Source organism: Trachinotus anak, unplaced genomic scaffold (assembly GCF_046630095.1).
Source record: "Trachinotus anak isolate AG129_WGS33_773 ecotype Australia unplaced genomic scaffold, CSIRO_AGI_Tana_v1 ptg000024l, whole genome shotgun sequence".
NCBI classification, from domain to species: Eukaryota; Metazoa; Chordata; class Actinopteri; order Carangiformes; family Carangidae; genus Trachinotus; species Trachinotus anak.
In genome coordinates, this window is record NW_027273875.1 from 2835434 (window position 1) to 2852384 (window position 16951).

At 41.8% G+C, this 16951-nt stretch overlaps 1 protein-coding gene across 2 annotated transcripts in view; it reads left to right on the forward strand.

The window, feature by feature from the left end:
- fnip1 (folliculin interacting protein 1) overlaps positions 1-16831 on the forward strand; it is a 41199-nt gene extending 24368 nt beyond the window's left edge. For both annotated transcript variants that reach the window (XM_071460836.1, XM_071460837.1), the window contains 10 exons: positions 239-374; positions 1544-1745; positions 2225-2310; positions 7109-7255; positions 9497-9666; positions 10752-12504; positions 12686-12851; positions 13492-13692; positions 13802-13917; positions 14433-16831. In XM_071460836.1, coding sequence (XP_071316937.1) covers positions 239-374; positions 1544-1745; positions 2225-2310; positions 7109-7255; positions 9497-9666; positions 10752-12504; positions 12686-12851; positions 13492-13692; positions 13802-13917; positions 14433-14511 — 3056 coding nt within the window. In that variant the 3' untranslated portion in view covers positions 14512-16831. The remainder of the gene's footprint in view (positions 1-238; positions 375-1543; positions 1746-2224; positions 2311-7108; positions 7256-9496; positions 9667-10751; positions 12505-12685; positions 12852-13491; positions 13693-13801; positions 13918-14432) is intronic.
- The last annotated feature ends 120 nt before the right edge of the window (positions 16832-16951 follow it).

Below are 16951 nucleotides of genomic sequence, written 5' to 3' on the forward strand. Positions count from 1 at the left end.
TGTGTGTGTGTGTGTGTGTGTGTGTGTGTGTGTGTGAGGTGTCGTTCAGAATGAATAACCCTACGCACTTGTTGTCTGACTCACTCTTGTCCCTTTTCTCTTGTCACTCACCACTCCCTCCATCTGTTCCCTGCTCCTTTCTGTTCTTCTTCTCCTCATTCCTGCTCTCTTGATTTCTTTAACTGTTCTCTGCTTGTCTCTCCTCCCCTTGTCTCTATCCCTCCGTCTGTCCCTTTAGCTTCTCTGAGCAGCCTGTTGATCACTCCCTTCCCATCCCCTGGCTCCTCCTTGACCAGCAGCTGTGCATCCAGCTACCAGCGCCGATGGCTCCGAAGCCAAACCACCAGTCTGGAGAATGGTGTTTTCCCCCGATGGTGAGACAAATACAATCATCCATGCACACACAATCGTGCAGAAATATTTTACATAGATAGATAGTAGAACATTGAACCTGCACTCAAATAGAAAGAAAACAAACGGGCAGTGAAAGACATTATTTACACATATTTTGGACTACAGAGAGACAAGTTTCTCTGACACAAAAACAAACAACTAGGGCTTCAGCTATTGATTATTTTCATTATTGATTAAATTGCCACTTATTTTCTTGATTAATTGGTTGCCTAAAAACTTTAACATTGTTAAAATTAAAAAATGTTAAAAATAGTGAAAAATTCTTATTTTCTCTGACTGACCCAACAAAGACAAGCAGAAAATCCTGACAATTCGCTTATTCATTTTCTGTTAGTCGACTAATGGATTAGTCACCAAACACATGTACACACACACACAAGTACATAAGATCTTCTTAACACCTTGACTCACACACTCACAGTCTTTCACTACCCAATCATTTATCCCCATCCATGTTTCTTTCCCATGTAGGGCCTCTATCAGGCTTTGTAGTTTATCCTGTTAGGACTTCCTCAGAATCCAGCCGGCAGCTGGGAAAAGGACACACACTGCTGTTATGTGCTAATAACTATGCTCACACACCAACTCTCTCTGAGACACACACACACACACACACATATACACACACGCACAGTGCTTTGGCTAGACGAGATGCTGTGTTGGCCTGTGACTGTTAACGCAGCTGTCAGCCTCTGAGTGCTCTAATCTTCCAGGTGCTCCAGTCCAGCAGCACCAAAGCATCTTGTTTACCAGCTGCACTAGTAATAAAAAGATCACGGATTAAGAGTCTCTTTACATGTTTTCTTTCCTTCATAGATGTATTAAAGTATTTTTTCTTCTCAGCTGTTGTAACAAGTAAAAATGGTGGTTGGATGATATTTACTGGATGTATTGAACAGTATTTAGACAAAAGACACATAGCAAAGGAGACCCTAAACAGTATTTTAACTAGTTGTAATGTGAAGCGCTATAGTAGGTGATAACTTTATTCTGTTCTAAAAAACATACAAGGATTCAGATTTCTGTTTCAAGTAAATGTTTAGAAGTTACACACACACTTAAGCCTGTGGAAGTTGTATCAGATCTGTCTCTGCTCTTAAGTTAACCCCCTGTGTGCTGTCCCGAGCAGGTCAGTGGAGGAGAGCTTCAATATGTCTGACGAGAGCGGGGGACCGAGCCTTGGCGTAGCTCGGAAGAAGAAGATCGCCATTGGGGTCATCTTCATGCTGTCCCCCAATCCTGAGGAGAACAGCCGCTTCCAGGACTTCTTTTTCTCCCACTTCCCCCTCTTTGAAAGCCACATGAACAAACTGAAGAGTGCCATTGAACAGGTGAATTCATGTGAATGACTGCAATTATATGCTAACTGCATGTTGTACTTTGGAAGAGTTTTCCTGAGTTCCCCTTTGTCTTTCATTCCTGGTGTCAACATTAATGTTTTGACCTACTCTAAAATCAGTGTTTTGATGTGTCCCAGATTTGATGAGATGAGTCTGTCAGGGAAAGCTATTTACTAGTGAGATATGAATAGACCCCAAATTCAAACTCTACACCCTTTGTAATGAGCAGAGTTACTGTCAGATTGATTGGTCAATCTGACAGCCTTGTGTATGTGCGGTTCTGTTTACTGGTGTCTGTAGTTGGCACTGTCAGAGCTCTGGATGACTTCCAGTTTTACCCTCCACCTTCCCTTTTGCCCCCCGCCATGTCTTCTCTCTCACCAATTACTTGCTCCACCTTTCCTCTAACTTGGTTTGTCAGCTTCAGTGCCAAATATCTCAAAGCGTGTGTGTGTTGTGTCACTCTCAAGGCCATGAAGATGAGTCGGCGGTCAGCTGATGCCAGCCAGAGGGCCTTGGCTTACAGCCGAATGGTGGATGGGCTCAACGAGTTCAGGTTGGGCAACAACTTACATTAACTCACTATGACATAGACAATAATCTTACATAATTTGTTTTTTCACATTACATTGTGGTAAACATTTTAGTGAATATTTTGGCATCACATACTTAAAACTTTATAATATTATAACTGCAATTAAACACAATGATGCAGCAATATAGCATACATTTAAACATTATGTTTCAAATAGCACAAAAATACAGTCGCACAGTTTTCTTAAGGCAGAATGTTCACTGTCTTTTCCCTGCATGTTTAATAACAAAATCTCACTTGCAATTAATCAAACTAAACATCTAGGTTTCATTCACTTTTTGTGTACTGTAGCTACTCCTTCTCTCCCTGGGTACAGACCAAGGTCTCTACATCATGGAGAGACTCTGGAAAAATGTGACATTTAAAATCTGTTTCCAGGAAATATATGCTACACTTAATAGACATATCTGTTATTCAGATGGTACATCCCTTCTCCATGTAATCTGACATAGGACCGTGGTCCGCAACAGCTATCATTCATTGTGTTGATATCAGTCCTCACTCCAGATCATGAAACAGTGGAAAACTGAGTGGTAGACAAGATTTTGTTTTTTGATAGCGGTGAAAAGGAGGCAGGATAAGGTGCTGGAAATTCAGGTGTTATGGAAAGAAAAAGGGAGGTTATTGACCTGTACTGGGGAATGAAGGACAAAAAATAGACATGGCCATAGGCATGACACTAAGCTTATCACACATTAAAGAGGAAAGACTCAGCTTGTGCTATATCTACCAAATAATTTTTAAATTTATTTTAACATTTTACAGTTCTTTTTTTAAACTTTTTCTAAACTAGTGACTTTTCCCATTACAGATTTCCCATTTCAACTCCTTAAATAAAGCTCTAAACATATAGTGAGGTCCAGAAGTCTAAGACTGTCCAAACATACTTTTTATCCAGGGCTTATTCTTAGACAGTAGTCAGTAGACTGTAGTCTTAATATTCCTTAAAGTAGGCCACCAGGTGGCCATACCTATCCTACGTTACTTATGTAATGGCACTAACATTTGGACAGCTTTAATGACCTGAGAAGTATTTTAAACATGCCTTTCATTCCAAGCGTACTTCGTAAAGCTAGTGGGTTGTCAGAGTGTTTTCAAGTAGGGGGTAAACTGTTTTTGCTGGTAACTGCCATTCATAAGCTTCTCTGGCTTCTGTGCAGACAAAAGAATCATCTCATTTATTGATGTGGTTTACAGGAAAACATTTTTGACATTTGATATTTCCTATGTTCACTATGCAATGGTCACACCATTGTATTTTGTTGATGCATTTGTGGCAATTATGTTGATGCATAGCAACTGAATCATATGCTTCTTGTTAAGTTTTTGTTGCTGGACTATTAGAAAAGGCTACCTGATAACTATCAGTTAGTATTTAGTGTCTCTCTAACAAGGTGATTTATGGGATCTGAGGGTAACAGGTGAGGTGAAGGGATTCAGTAATTATGCTCTAGTTACTGATGCAGTGCACTGAGGTGTCGTGGCAATCAATAATTAATTGGTTGTTGTGTGAGGATAGTGTGATGCTAACAGTCTCTGCCCTTCCTCATACGTTTATTTTTTTTGTTCCTTTAAGTTTAAAAAATAATTGATAACATGCACAGTAAGCCAAGTAAGAGATGCTGAAATATATTGGGTAAGAAAAAGGAGGAACATTTTGTTCCCTACCTGTCTTGAGCAAACTATGTTGCATTGTAACTACAGTGCATGCTGGGACATATTGCTTTAGGGCTCATTGAATTGAGTTTTAAAAGCTACAAGTTAAAACCCAACTCTACACAACAACTCCATATATAAAGAGGATGCTTTCCGCTTTTTAGAAATGCTAGTTCTGAGAATAATTAAAATTTTACGTGTGATGGCATGGAATATGAAATCAAAACTTTAGATTTGAAAAGAGTGTGTGCCTGTGCCTGTGCCTGTGCCTGTGCCTGTGCCTGTGCCTGTGCCTGTGCCTGTGCCTGTGCCTGTGCCTGTGCCTGTGCCTGTGCGTGCGTGTGTGGTTTCTGCACAAACTTGCGTGTGTGCATACATGCCTGTCTCCACCACTACTTTCACTTGCCACTCAAACACTGGCAGGCAGTTCCCTGTCTGAGCTCCCCTCATTGCTGCAGTCATATGCCTGTTGGCAGCAGGCCACAGCAACCTAAGCCCACTGAGTGGCAACCCTATCTAGCTCGGACACTGGCCACGAGCACCAGAATAGTAAATAATATATGAGGCAGGAGGAACACTATTGCACGGGACAAACAAAATATCTATAAAATCTCACCTTTGGACAGCAGCTAAATATAAGTGTAGCCACCTTTGCCATTAAGGGATTTGACTTCATGGAACATTACAGAAGGAAACTGGAAGAAATGCCTTTGCTTAATGCTGATGCTGCTTTGACGTAGTTGGAGGGCAGGCACGCATACATACCCATGCCTGCTGGCAAAGATAAGTTGCACCTTTGGCAGAGGCATGTGTACATAAAAGTCACACCAGCCTGTGTTGGGGTTATGCTAGGGTTTGCAGCTATTGCACAGGCAGGGGTACTGAGCAAAGCAAAACACTTAACACAACAGGGTTAAGTAATTTTGCATTTTAGATGCATGCACCAAATGGCAGCTACCAGAAACAGCGGCATTTGCAGCCTGCAGCGTTGTCACAGAATTCATACCTAGCATTGTGTTTAAAGTCTATAATGGCATAAAATTAACTGAAATGAAAGCGGATAGAACTGTGACTGAGCAGCAGTTCAAAATCCTTCATTTTTAGTTTTAGTTTTATACTAAATTTTTGACTATGTGTGGTAAAGCAGTAATACCGAAACCTTTATTTTGACTCAGAAGTTCAATGTTGGTTTGCTTGAATGTGTTAACATATGAACTTATGCAACAAATTGAAACAATTGAATTGTATTTTGAACCAGAATATTTCAAAGACCATAACTGTGCAGCTATAACTTGCCATGTGAACTAGACTCTTTAAATTATCTTATGAAAACACAGCACACTGCAAAGCCAAAAGCCATAGATGAGGTCAGGAATGTTCAAATTGGTGCCCTCCATAGTGAAGTAAGTTAAATCTGTCCTCTCAGCCTGATGCACCATTTTAATTTCACATCACAGGCGCGCTCTTTAAAGTTCACCTGAACAGCTGCTGCAGAAAGGCTGAGACCAGATCTCCCACTCATCTAGCACTGGCCCGGCCTCAGACCTCTGCCCACTGGGGGCTTTTGGTAGATGAATCTACACCACAGCAGGGTCAAGTAGGGCTTAACATGGCCCCGGATAAGTCAACCTGTTTATAACACAGGAATGAATAAAGCACTATTAGGTCATATGATGCTGCTGTCCAAATGACGGATCATCCCTGCTGCCCTGCTGACAATGATATGTAAGGAGAGTTGGAGACATGTTTTGTATGTGATGAGTTACAAGTGACATCAGGTCCACTCAGGTTTACTCTGTGATTTGTTGCAGTTGTAGCACTGTGTTTATAAATTATTCATAAGTAATAAATGATTCTTGTCAAGACTTTGATCCGTCATGCTCAAATGATCTCTCGATCACTCAATGTAAAAGTTACGTTAAAATCTACTGTAAGTTTTGTACATCACCACAGTGAACTGCAGTCCTAACTGATAATCCTGAGAGGACAGGTTTAGGGTTACAACACTTAACGTCAAATAAGAACCGCTTGCAACAAATGTATCGCAATACAGTTGAATTCATTAGTTCTTCTTTTTACACCAAGTTGAAAACTTCTCGTAAACCCAAAGACTACACATGGTGTTCCTCTTCCTGGTTAAAAATATATCAGTATAAAATAGCTTGATCACACTAATATTGGCGTTCTAGCAATGGCCACTTTCACTGTGTGACACCTGTGTTTTCTCTCAGCATGCAGCCCGCATGCATCTCCCCTGTCACCGGGTTCTTTATAGGTCAAAGAGATAGTAAGTTTACTGCAGAATTAACCTTGTTTACAGCCTGTGATCTCACAGAAGTAAGACTAAATCAAGCTTGAAAACAGCACAGAGTTTTTGTTTCTTATCAGCAGGAGTCTTGTGACAGATCACCTGTCATGATAGCAGCTGGTTAATTTACTTTAAGTTAGACTTGCTATGCTGTTGTATTAGATGTGTTTGCAGAAGACTGTAGTTGCAATATGGATTCAGTTTATGTTTGCAAGGAGTTTTGCAAAAGTAAGCAGATAAAACACCTCATGCTCTAATAAAAATGACTACTCTTTTTTTTACTATCTGTACTTTTGCATTTTTAAACCCAGAATCCAGCAGCTGCAGTCAATATTTCAGCTCTGACTGAAAACGCCTGATTCTCTACATTCCTCAGGCTGCAGAGATTCCCCTCTGCCCCTGTGTCAAAGCTTGGCCCCTGGCCGAGACATGCTCACCAACACGCCCCACGTTCCATGGAAACTCCAGTCCTTCTCAATGGACAAATGCCCAAGCTGAGCCACATACAGATAGTTATACACACAGACACAGCACAAGAGACAAGGTTGTGTATGAGTGTGCACAAGTTAGTCGGACTGTCAGTGACACACACACACCCAGGGTCTCCCATGGCCTCAGTGCAGACAGCAAAGCTCTGTGAACTGAGATCTCTTTTGTTCACCCCAAGAGACAATAACGTGCCTGTTCTATCTCTGTCTGTTTTCTCCCTTTTTCCCCTCCTTCCCTTTCATTCGCTCTCTCTCCATGCCCTCTCCTTCTTTCATCCCTCCCACCCTTGCCGTACCTCATCTCCAGGATGACCATCTGTGACCTCTACACCATGCCCCGGGTGGCTGAGCCTGTCTGGTTGACTATGATGTCTGGAGCGTCAGAGAAGAACCAGCTCTGCGGTCAATTCATGAGAGAGCTCTCCCTGCTGATGGAGCAGGCCTCCAAGAACCAGTTGAGTGTCCACTTGTAGTCACACCTGCGCTGCCGTAGGACACTGTATGTCTAAACATATTGCACCACTTTAAGAGGTGGCCTCTAGGGGGATCAAGGGAACTATATAAAAATGCATTTTCAAACACATCCATCGTATTGCATGCTGGTTTTCAGCAGTTGTATGGATACATAAAGCCACCACTCGTTTTGAGCGAGTCAGGAATCCAGCAAGCTCACAGATACACAGAAAAGGAGAGATGTGCAAGTTTGTACTCAGACATATATCACTAATGTTACATATAAATAGTCTTTCCACATCTTTTGTTGGCTTGTACTTTCTGGACAGGCTTATGAACAGAGAAACGCATGCAGATTCACACACACTATTCATTTTCTCTCCCACATGCACGTATTCTATGGACTGTCTCTCCCTTTCTTACACTTAAACACAAACACACACACACACACACTTACTTTATATGCCTGCCTCAGAGGGAGCTGTAAATGAGAAGCTCCCTGCCAGTCTCTAAATACTTATTGTTGCTGTTACAAAGCCATGTCAAACCACTGCTGTGCATATATGAATGGGTAGCAAGGCCTTTATTGAACATTTCAATACAGTTGATTTAAGTAGTATTCAGTACAGTGAACTGAATTGTTGCATGGAGTTGATCTTAAATGACAGCTGTAATTGCCCACATTTTTAAAAGTTGTGTACGTTTTCCTCATCGTGATCACTGGTTGACACAGTAGAGATTAATCCTGTAATGTCTGCATGTTGCATGCATTTGTAAATATTAGGGCAGCAACTTCCAATTCTTCATTGCCAGTTACACTGACTTTTATTTTTTTACTAACTGATTAGTCATTTAGTATACATGTATGTCCATAACAGGTTCAGACAAAACAGCTGAAGGCAAGTTGAAGAAATCACTTTTGAGTCTAGAAAAAACAGATCATAACCAAAGTATATTTAATTTACAGTTGCATTTTTTTTCATTCAACCCTTATTTATACAAGGTGGTCCAGAGCAGTTCTTTCATTTGCCACCCTGTGCATACAGGACAATAAAAGCAAAGGCAGAAACCCAACAATTAGACAAACATAAAACGAAATGTCTGAAAATAAAGGATATGGGTAAAATTTAACAAGCGTGAAAAGGGGCTTCAAACCAACAAGCATGTTAAACTTTGAGGTGTGCACCTGGTCAATGATGGACTTTAATTATAAAGGAATTCAAACTGGATCCCTTGATTTCTTTGGCAGATTTCAAAGTGTAAAACACAGAAAAGCTAGAAATGTTCATATTTGAGAAGTTTGATCATTTTGCTTGATAAATGACAGATGAATGGCAGCGGTGTTTCTGTTGTGTTTCTGGCACTAGCAACAAATAATTGTCTTGATAATTCAGAAAATGTCTTGAACATTGGTGACTATAGACAGCATGGCTAGAGAGTCACAAAAAGAGGGTGGAAATTCAAACAATTAGCAACAGAAAATTCATTTTTAACCTAATAAAACTGTATGGTCCTTGTGAATCTTTACAGACCTGGAACTTTCTCTTGTTCTCTAAATCCCTGTGCACTCTCTGTATGTTGACCATTAATAAAAACTGCATCTGCTAGGCAACCATTAGTGTTTCACTATCAGAATCACTTCTTACCTAAAGTCACCATTTCCACCACCATTGGTTAGGATGACTACCACACAACTGCTTCTATGTACTGCTGGCTCTTGGAATTAAGCATTGCATCTCCCTGGCAACCACTAGTGTTACTCTATCACATGATGTCCCTCCCGAGGCATCCCATCAGTATTTCCACCACTGATGGTTTTGATGACTACCGCAGTTACAACTGTGTTCTAGCACGTGATTGAACTTGACTGCCACCACAGTGTTGAGTCATGGGACAGGAAAGGAAGTAGACACTTGTGGTCAGGAAAGAGAAGTGAGTCATGCTAATACAGTATGTGTGTGTGTGCGTGCATGCATGTCATTTATGTGTGCATCTGCACAGTCTCTGAATGTTTGTGTTGCAAACAGTGGATATGTGTATGTGGTGTCCAGTTCATCAAGACAAAGTCTGACCGTCAGATGTTCTCTTCTATGTAGTAAGAGAACATCTGACCTGACCAAACAAGGTCAGGGGGGGAACTGAGAAAGGCATTTCTAATAGATGGCCACCAGCTAGGAAGTACATTTTTGGACTCTGAGTTTCTTCTGACCAACCTGTGACCAACCCGTGTCTGATATTCCAGATTCCTCCCCGCCTTATTGACGGCTGTCCTTACCAATCATCTGGCCTGGGTACCCACCGTCATGCCCAATGGGCAGCCTCCAATCAAAATCTTCCTTGAGAAACACTCCTCCCAGAGCGTCGACATGCTGGCAAAGACACACCCCTACAACCCACTCTGGGCACAGCTAGGTGAGAGAGTCAAACAAAAACATAGCCACACACAGGGTGAGTGGAATGTAGCTTTGTATTCTGTCAAAGCACCTGGCTGGAGGGGAAGAAAAACATAACACCTATGTTTGGTCTTCATCTTAGCTGGAGCTGGAACGCATCCTAACCTACCACTGTTAATCATTACAGCATGAGGACAAGTTAGGACTAGACTATGTTCTCTACATGCAACTCTATTGCGTCTCCAGTCTGTATTAGATAGTTGTGTATCATAGGTGTAATACTGCATTCGGGTTTAAATCCTCTGTGGAGTAGCATTTTATGTGTAATTAAAATGCAATAACATTGTGAAAGTTAAATATCAGTTTGATATTTTTCTCCCATCTATGATGAACTGTCCTCTTGTATCCCTGCATCCATGAGAAGTGGAATCATCATGATGTTTTGCAGTAGAGCACATTGCATTAGTGGAAACAGATGTTTTTCTGTGAAATAGTTTGCTGATGTGTGAATAGCTCTAATTGATGTATAGATGCATATAACAGGTAATGACATTTCATAAATACACATACATCTTAAAGTTGAGTATGTTGAGTAATCCACACTTTCACCTCAAGTGACATGGGAAACATTCAGAAAGTGAGTTAATGCTGACACCTAGTGATCGACACTCAGAACTGCAGATGAAAGCATTCAGTGCTCATGAAAAAATGTAACAATTACAGGTAGAGAAGAGTGAAACAAATTGCAGGTGATATCGTCTTAATAAAGATAAATTGGGTATATATAAGAAATATGGATTCATCAGTGCAGGAAGTAGTATAATTTGTAATTTTTCTCTCCCTGTCATATCTTTATAACCAATAAAAAATTTAATTCTCACACAACAGAGAAACTACAAAACTTAGAAAACCGTAAAATATGATTAAATATAAATATAAATAGATTTATTGTCTGACCATACAGTATAATCATCATTGTGTTGTACTTGATTGCATAAAATCAACTAACAAAGTAAATAAAAATGATACGTTAATCGGACTTAATGCAGTAAAGACCCATCAGTTATGTTAATGAGTCTTTTTTCTTTCCATCACTGTGTGCAGGGGACCTTTATGGGGCCATTGGGTCACCGGTGCGTCTGTCGAGGACAGTGGTGGTGGGCCGCAAACAGGAGCTGGTCCAGAGACTCCTCTATGTCCTCACCTACTTTATTCGCTGCTCCGAGCTGCTGGAGACCCACATGTTGGACAGTGCTGAGGATGAGGCCATCGTCATGCCAGGTTCCCTCATCACCACTTCCCTAAGGAAAGGAGAAGTGGAGGAGTCAGACTATGTCCTGGTCACTGTCCATAAACCCAGTGGGGACTACTTGTCCCAAGGGGCCCATGGCCGTCAGACCGAGGCAGAGGACAGTAGCTACCCGTCAGACAACAGCCTGCAGAGCAGCACATATACAGATACTGAGGTGGAGCATGGTGTCGGGAATACACCCAAGGAGGAAGATGAAGATGAGGAAGATGAGGAGGACAGCAGTGAGAGTCAAGGGTCCAGAAGCAGCGTGCTTCAGACAGGACACAGTCAGGGCACAATTCCTGTTCTCAGGACTGCAGAAGTAGCTGAACCTGGCGAGCTGCGCAGGGAGTCTAGCAGCCCACTTAGCACTGAGGCGCGACTGGAGACAGTGCTACGTGTTGGGTCAGCCTCCCCCAGGGAGCAGGTCTGTGTGCTGGATATCAAGACCAAGGGCGAACTGAAATTTATTGTCCCATCCATGCCCACAACCCTTGCATCAAATTCATCCCCAACTCCCACCACAGAGCGTAAGAACTCAGGGACAGATGCTGGGATGGATGCAGGGATGGGGAGCCAGGCCACCAAAGTGCTGCATCCTCAGCCTTTGGGAATCCCTCTAGAGAAGAAGCCCCCAGATAAGAACCTGGCCACCACAGTGCCAGTACCAGTAATACAGGGAAACCCCATGACAGGGCCCATGGCTTTGACTCTAACGGAGGAGGAGGAGCCAGCAACGAAAGTCACTTTCCTAATTGGAGATTCCATGTCTCCTGACTCGGACACAGAGAGCAGCAGAAGGAAGGTGGAGGAGGAGTTTAAAAAGCACAAGAAACACCTCAAGGACAAACTTCACCAGCAACTGCTCCTGCATCAGCAACAACAGCATCTGTCCTCTCTGCATCCACAGCAGCTGCAGAGAGGAGCAGATTCAAAGACCAGCAACACCAGTGCATCAGAGGACCAAACCAAACAGACCAAGGCGGCTCCAGCCCTGCAGCGGGTGTCCAGTAAGATACCCCAGTGGAGCCCAAACTGTATGGATGATTTTGATGAGTATTTCAGTCCAGAGAACCCTGTGGAAACAAGGACAATAGACGATATGGCCAAACGACAGGAGGCCTGTACCACGGACAGTATGCACAAAGACTTGCTGGACCCCTCGGGAGTCCGCCGGTCTGGTGACTTGGGCAGTCACAGCTTTCAGGGTGCAGTCAGGAGTCAGGGTTTAGGTCTCTGTTTAGGTTCAGGTAGAGTAGAGGTGGGGTCCAGCAGGAAGGGAGACACTTTGTTGGATGTCCAGAGGAGGTGCAGGTGTGGGTCTACAGACTCCTCCGACACCTGCTGCTGTAGGGGCTGTTCTGCTGAGCAGGATAAGGGTCTTGTGTTGTCAGTCCCCATCCCCCAGGATGGAAGCAGCAACAGCAAAGAGGACCAAAAACGCAAGGTGGTTCCTGTCAACGACTGGGAGATACCACGCAACGAGAGCTCAGACAGTGCACTGGGGGACAGTGAGAGCGAGGAGACAGAGGACTGGCAGGAGGAAGTCCTGGTGCCCTTCCCTGGGTGAGTAGAGGAGCTGCACTGGTATGAAGTGCAGTTCAGTATTTATATACAGTGCTTTGGTTGGAACCAGTAATTATAGTAATATGATGATAATTTCCAGGAATAAGTGAGAATAACATTTTATCCTTATCATTTAAAAAACAAAAAATTTAATACCTCATTTTATACGTTTGATTTACAGGTCAAAGTTGGTGGAGAATTACTCAAAGCCAAGCATAGCCAATTTTGGCCGGTCTCTGTTTGGAGGCTATTGCCCCACCTACGTGCCAGACTTTGTACTGCATGGGATGCCCAGTGACGAAAAGCTACGACAGAGCCTCATGGCTGAATTAACCCATGCTGTTCAGGTAAGTGTTTGGACCCATTCTTTAGGGACCTATACTTTTCCATTACAATATAGAGTACAGAATTTTGAGTATTGCTCCTGATTATATTCCCTTTTTTAGAGCCATGAAGATTTAAAGTTACTGTTATTTAAGTCTATACTGTCCTATTACAAGTGAACTAGACGGTTGTTAATTCTTATCCTAGTGACAAGAGATTATGGCAGATATCAGATCATAGTCCATTCATCTTCAACTTCGCATGATGATCCTAAATGCAAATATATGTCATTATTTGGATTCCATTTTTGGGTTTTATCAGATAAAACTCATCACATGTATTAAATAAAAACCTCTGTATTTTTATAGTATTTTTTTTATTGTGTATTTAAGAAACAGAATTTTGTAAAATAAGAAGACAATATCATTTAATCATATATTAATATTGATTTATCACCCAGTCCTAATTCACGTTTTAGACATGTTTGGTGTGAATGCACTGTTGCACTTTCACTGTAGAAACTTAGAAGGTTCTTTATTTTTCTTTAAATGAAGTAAATAGCAGAAGGAGGAGTTCCTTACATACATTGACATGTAAAGAATTTTTTGTTTTCCCTCTTGTATGCATTTCATTGGCTTGATTGACTGTTCTTGTCCTCTATAGCATCCAGTATTGGATGAGCCCATAGCAGAGGCCGTCTGCATTATAGCAGACACAGACAAGTGGACAGTGCAGGTGGCCAGCAGTCAGAGACGAGCCACTGACGTCAACAAGCTGGGGAAGGAAGTCCTGGTGTCCAGCCTGGTTTCCAGCTTGTTGCAGTCCACTCACCAGCTCTACAAACTGAACCTCTCACCCAACTTTGTAAGTTACACTTCTCAGAGTTTCTGTTTTAACCACTGATCGTCTGTGTACAGTAATCACTTTGATTCTTCTGTTTTACCAACCATGCTCCTGTCTCTCTCCTCCTCAGTGTATAATGCACCTTGAGGACCGCCTGCAGGAGATCTACTTCAAGAGTAAGATGCTTGCTGAGTATTTGAAGGGCCAGACGAGAGTCCACGTGAAAGAACTGGGCATGGTCTTAGGGTAAGCAGTCAACCTTTATTCCAAACACACAGGTGCTGAATAGCTCTGCCTGAGTTCATTATATAATGAAAAACCTTCTCTACCTAATGTGGAGAAAGAGACAAGGGCAACAGATGAATAGTGTGTTAATTCTTCTCTTTCTGTCGACACCAGATGAATCTATAGAACAAGTAGAAAGTGAGTTGCCTGGAGCTGTGTTCAAAATAAAAACAACTGCAAAAAAGTACACAGTTGAAAGTGAAATAAATTTAACAACCAAATCTGTAGACTAGTTACAAGTGGATTCAGTCCAAGTTGGATCTGTAGCTGCATCTGTGCTGCAAAAAATAAAAATGTCACACATGAACCCTTTCAGGTGGAAAACAAAGGCCACATTCAGTGCAAAGTGAAGTCATAATGTCCCCTCCACCAGGGTTTATGGCCAGAGAAGAGTGGTGTCAAAATGATTGTGTGTCGTTTTAATTTGGGCATTTAAATCTTACCCTGTCCTGGTCTGTGCTCTTGTATCTTTGCAGAATTGAGTCCAGCGACCTTCCCCTGTTAGCTGCAGTGGCCAGCACTCACTCCCCCTATGTGGCTCAGATCCTGCTATGAGACTATAAGGACACCAAGGTCCCAAGCAGGTCAGACCTGGGTGGTGCCACTCTGGCCCCCAAAAACGGCCGTCCACGCTCTGCAGCTGACCCCTGACATGGTTTCCTGTCCCCTGTGCCTGGGCTCAGTGGGATCTTTGCCCTGAGCCTGAGTGGTGCGCGTCTTTACGGACCACAGCCAGCATCCCCTCATAAACGCTGCTGCTGAATTTGGTGCAATGCTGATGTTGCACCACAGGGGGGGGGCTAGAGACCACAGTCCTACAGATGGAGTTGGGCTCTGTGGGTGACTGAATCATCCCTGAAATGACCTTCTCCTGTTGTTTGAATGTTTCTTTTTAAAACAGGACTCTTATTTTTTGGACACAAAAGCCAAAGACTTCATTAATTTTCCCCGTTGGGAATGAAATTTTAAGATATCTAGAGTACATTAACAATGAATTTTGTTTTTTCAACTGCTTTTTTCTGTACAATCTTAAACCCAGTCGTACAAAGTGAAGGACTACAAGTTTAAAGGAAACAGATGGACATTTTTCAACTTTACTTTGAGGTGAATATCATTGAGAACATTATCAGTCTCATGCCAATTATGTTATGTCGTTTATCTTCATGTTTTTGTTTACAAGCCAAATTTCCCTGAGATATCTCAACAAATCCGACAATTTTTTTTTTTTTTTTGTCGTCAGAGTGCAATGCACACCTGACTTTAAAGCCTGTGTTTTTGTGGCAGAGGTGGTAATCGATGCACACCGTGATTTTTAGTTCTACAAACTGGTTTTGAAATGGCTAAAAGTGGCTTTGACATTCTTATCATAGGTACAGCACTACCTCAGATCTTCATATGGGCAATGGATGACACACATTTACAGCTGCCCTATAGAAAACCCTGAGGTATACTTTTTAAGCTATTTTAATCAGAGGAATGTCAGCGTAAACTGTGTGCAGACTCTATGCTGTGTTCTTTGAAAAAGGGAAGGCTGTTTAATTCTTTAGGATGACCGTTACAAAAAACAACAAATGGGGGAAAAACATATTTTTGCGTCAGATTGTGATTAAGAAGGGTTCCTTTCTACTGTGGAAAAGCTAAAACATGCACCATCTACGTATATTTTAAAACTAAATGCTGAAATATTTTCACACTTTTATAGCTTTGCCACCTTTATACCATGTTTACGGCTTCGATGTTTGCAGCAGAGAGAGGAGAGAGGAGGAACACAGTAGGCCTTATAGTGCATATGTATGTATCAGTTAACACTATTTTCAGACATGTTTCTATGACAGTTATACTCACAAAAACACGCAAAATGCAAAACTATAGCAGCACACTCTTATCTTTTGTTTTCCTTTTGATTTTCCATGACATTGACAGAAAAATTATTTTGACTGTTGTGCCAGATACGCAGGGTGCGATTTGCTGAGTGTAAAAGTGAGCTTGAGTTGGTTTCCCAGCTTCTGTTTTCAGATTCTCTCCTGGGCATAAAGTGTAACCTGCAGCGGGGCCAAGGGGCATTATTTCATTAGTCTCAGTATTACTTTTTTTGTCATCTTATGACAGCATAGGGAATGAATCTATGTGTTCTTTGTTTGCTTGCAGAAACAGTAGGGGTAGGTGGAAAATTTCCCCATAAGTGACTGCATCATTTATAATAAACAGTCAAAAGTAGAGCGGACTTTCAGATATATGCATGTCCATACCACACCTCTGTGCTGCAAATGTACCCTCATGGCAAGGGAATTAAAGCCAGAGGGACAAAGTGGTGTGATGTCTGGTAACATTATTTGAAGCTCCTTATTGTCTACCATTGAGGTGACAAACCCCAAATTTCTACCAATCCTACTTTAAAAACTGCACACATTGCGAATGACTTCTGTCGCTACAAAAAAGTGTAACTGGCAGTGTAACCCTGAGAACTGGACAGTGTGTGTTTCTGTCTCTGAAGTCAAATCGCACCCTGAATATAACCCAAGTCTTAATGGAGAAGTGGCATGAATGCATCACAGGCTTCCGGAGCGCTCCTTTTGCTGGTAAAATTGATACATGCTTGTTATTGTATTGAAGATGCTCAGCTATATCAGCCTACATTTTGTACAACCCAGCCATTATGTTTAAAAGGTATGAATTTATATCTGCTTTTCCCTCTTTGTATATGAATAAATTATTTAGTTGCTCTTGGTATGTGTAACGGTTCATGTAAACTGTACATACTCAGTTTATTTCCATGCATTTGTACAGAATGTCTTTTAAGAATTGTCTCCTCAAATTATTTTTCCCAATTTTATGGGAATGTTGTGCAATAAAGATGCCGATGTTGAGAATTTAAGCATCTGTTGGAATGTTTTTTGTCACGGAAACAAAGGGAACGGGAAAAAAATCATGGAAAAGTTAAATATTAGAGGTGTGAATATAAAATTGTTTTCCCCAAACTGAATACCAGAGATCC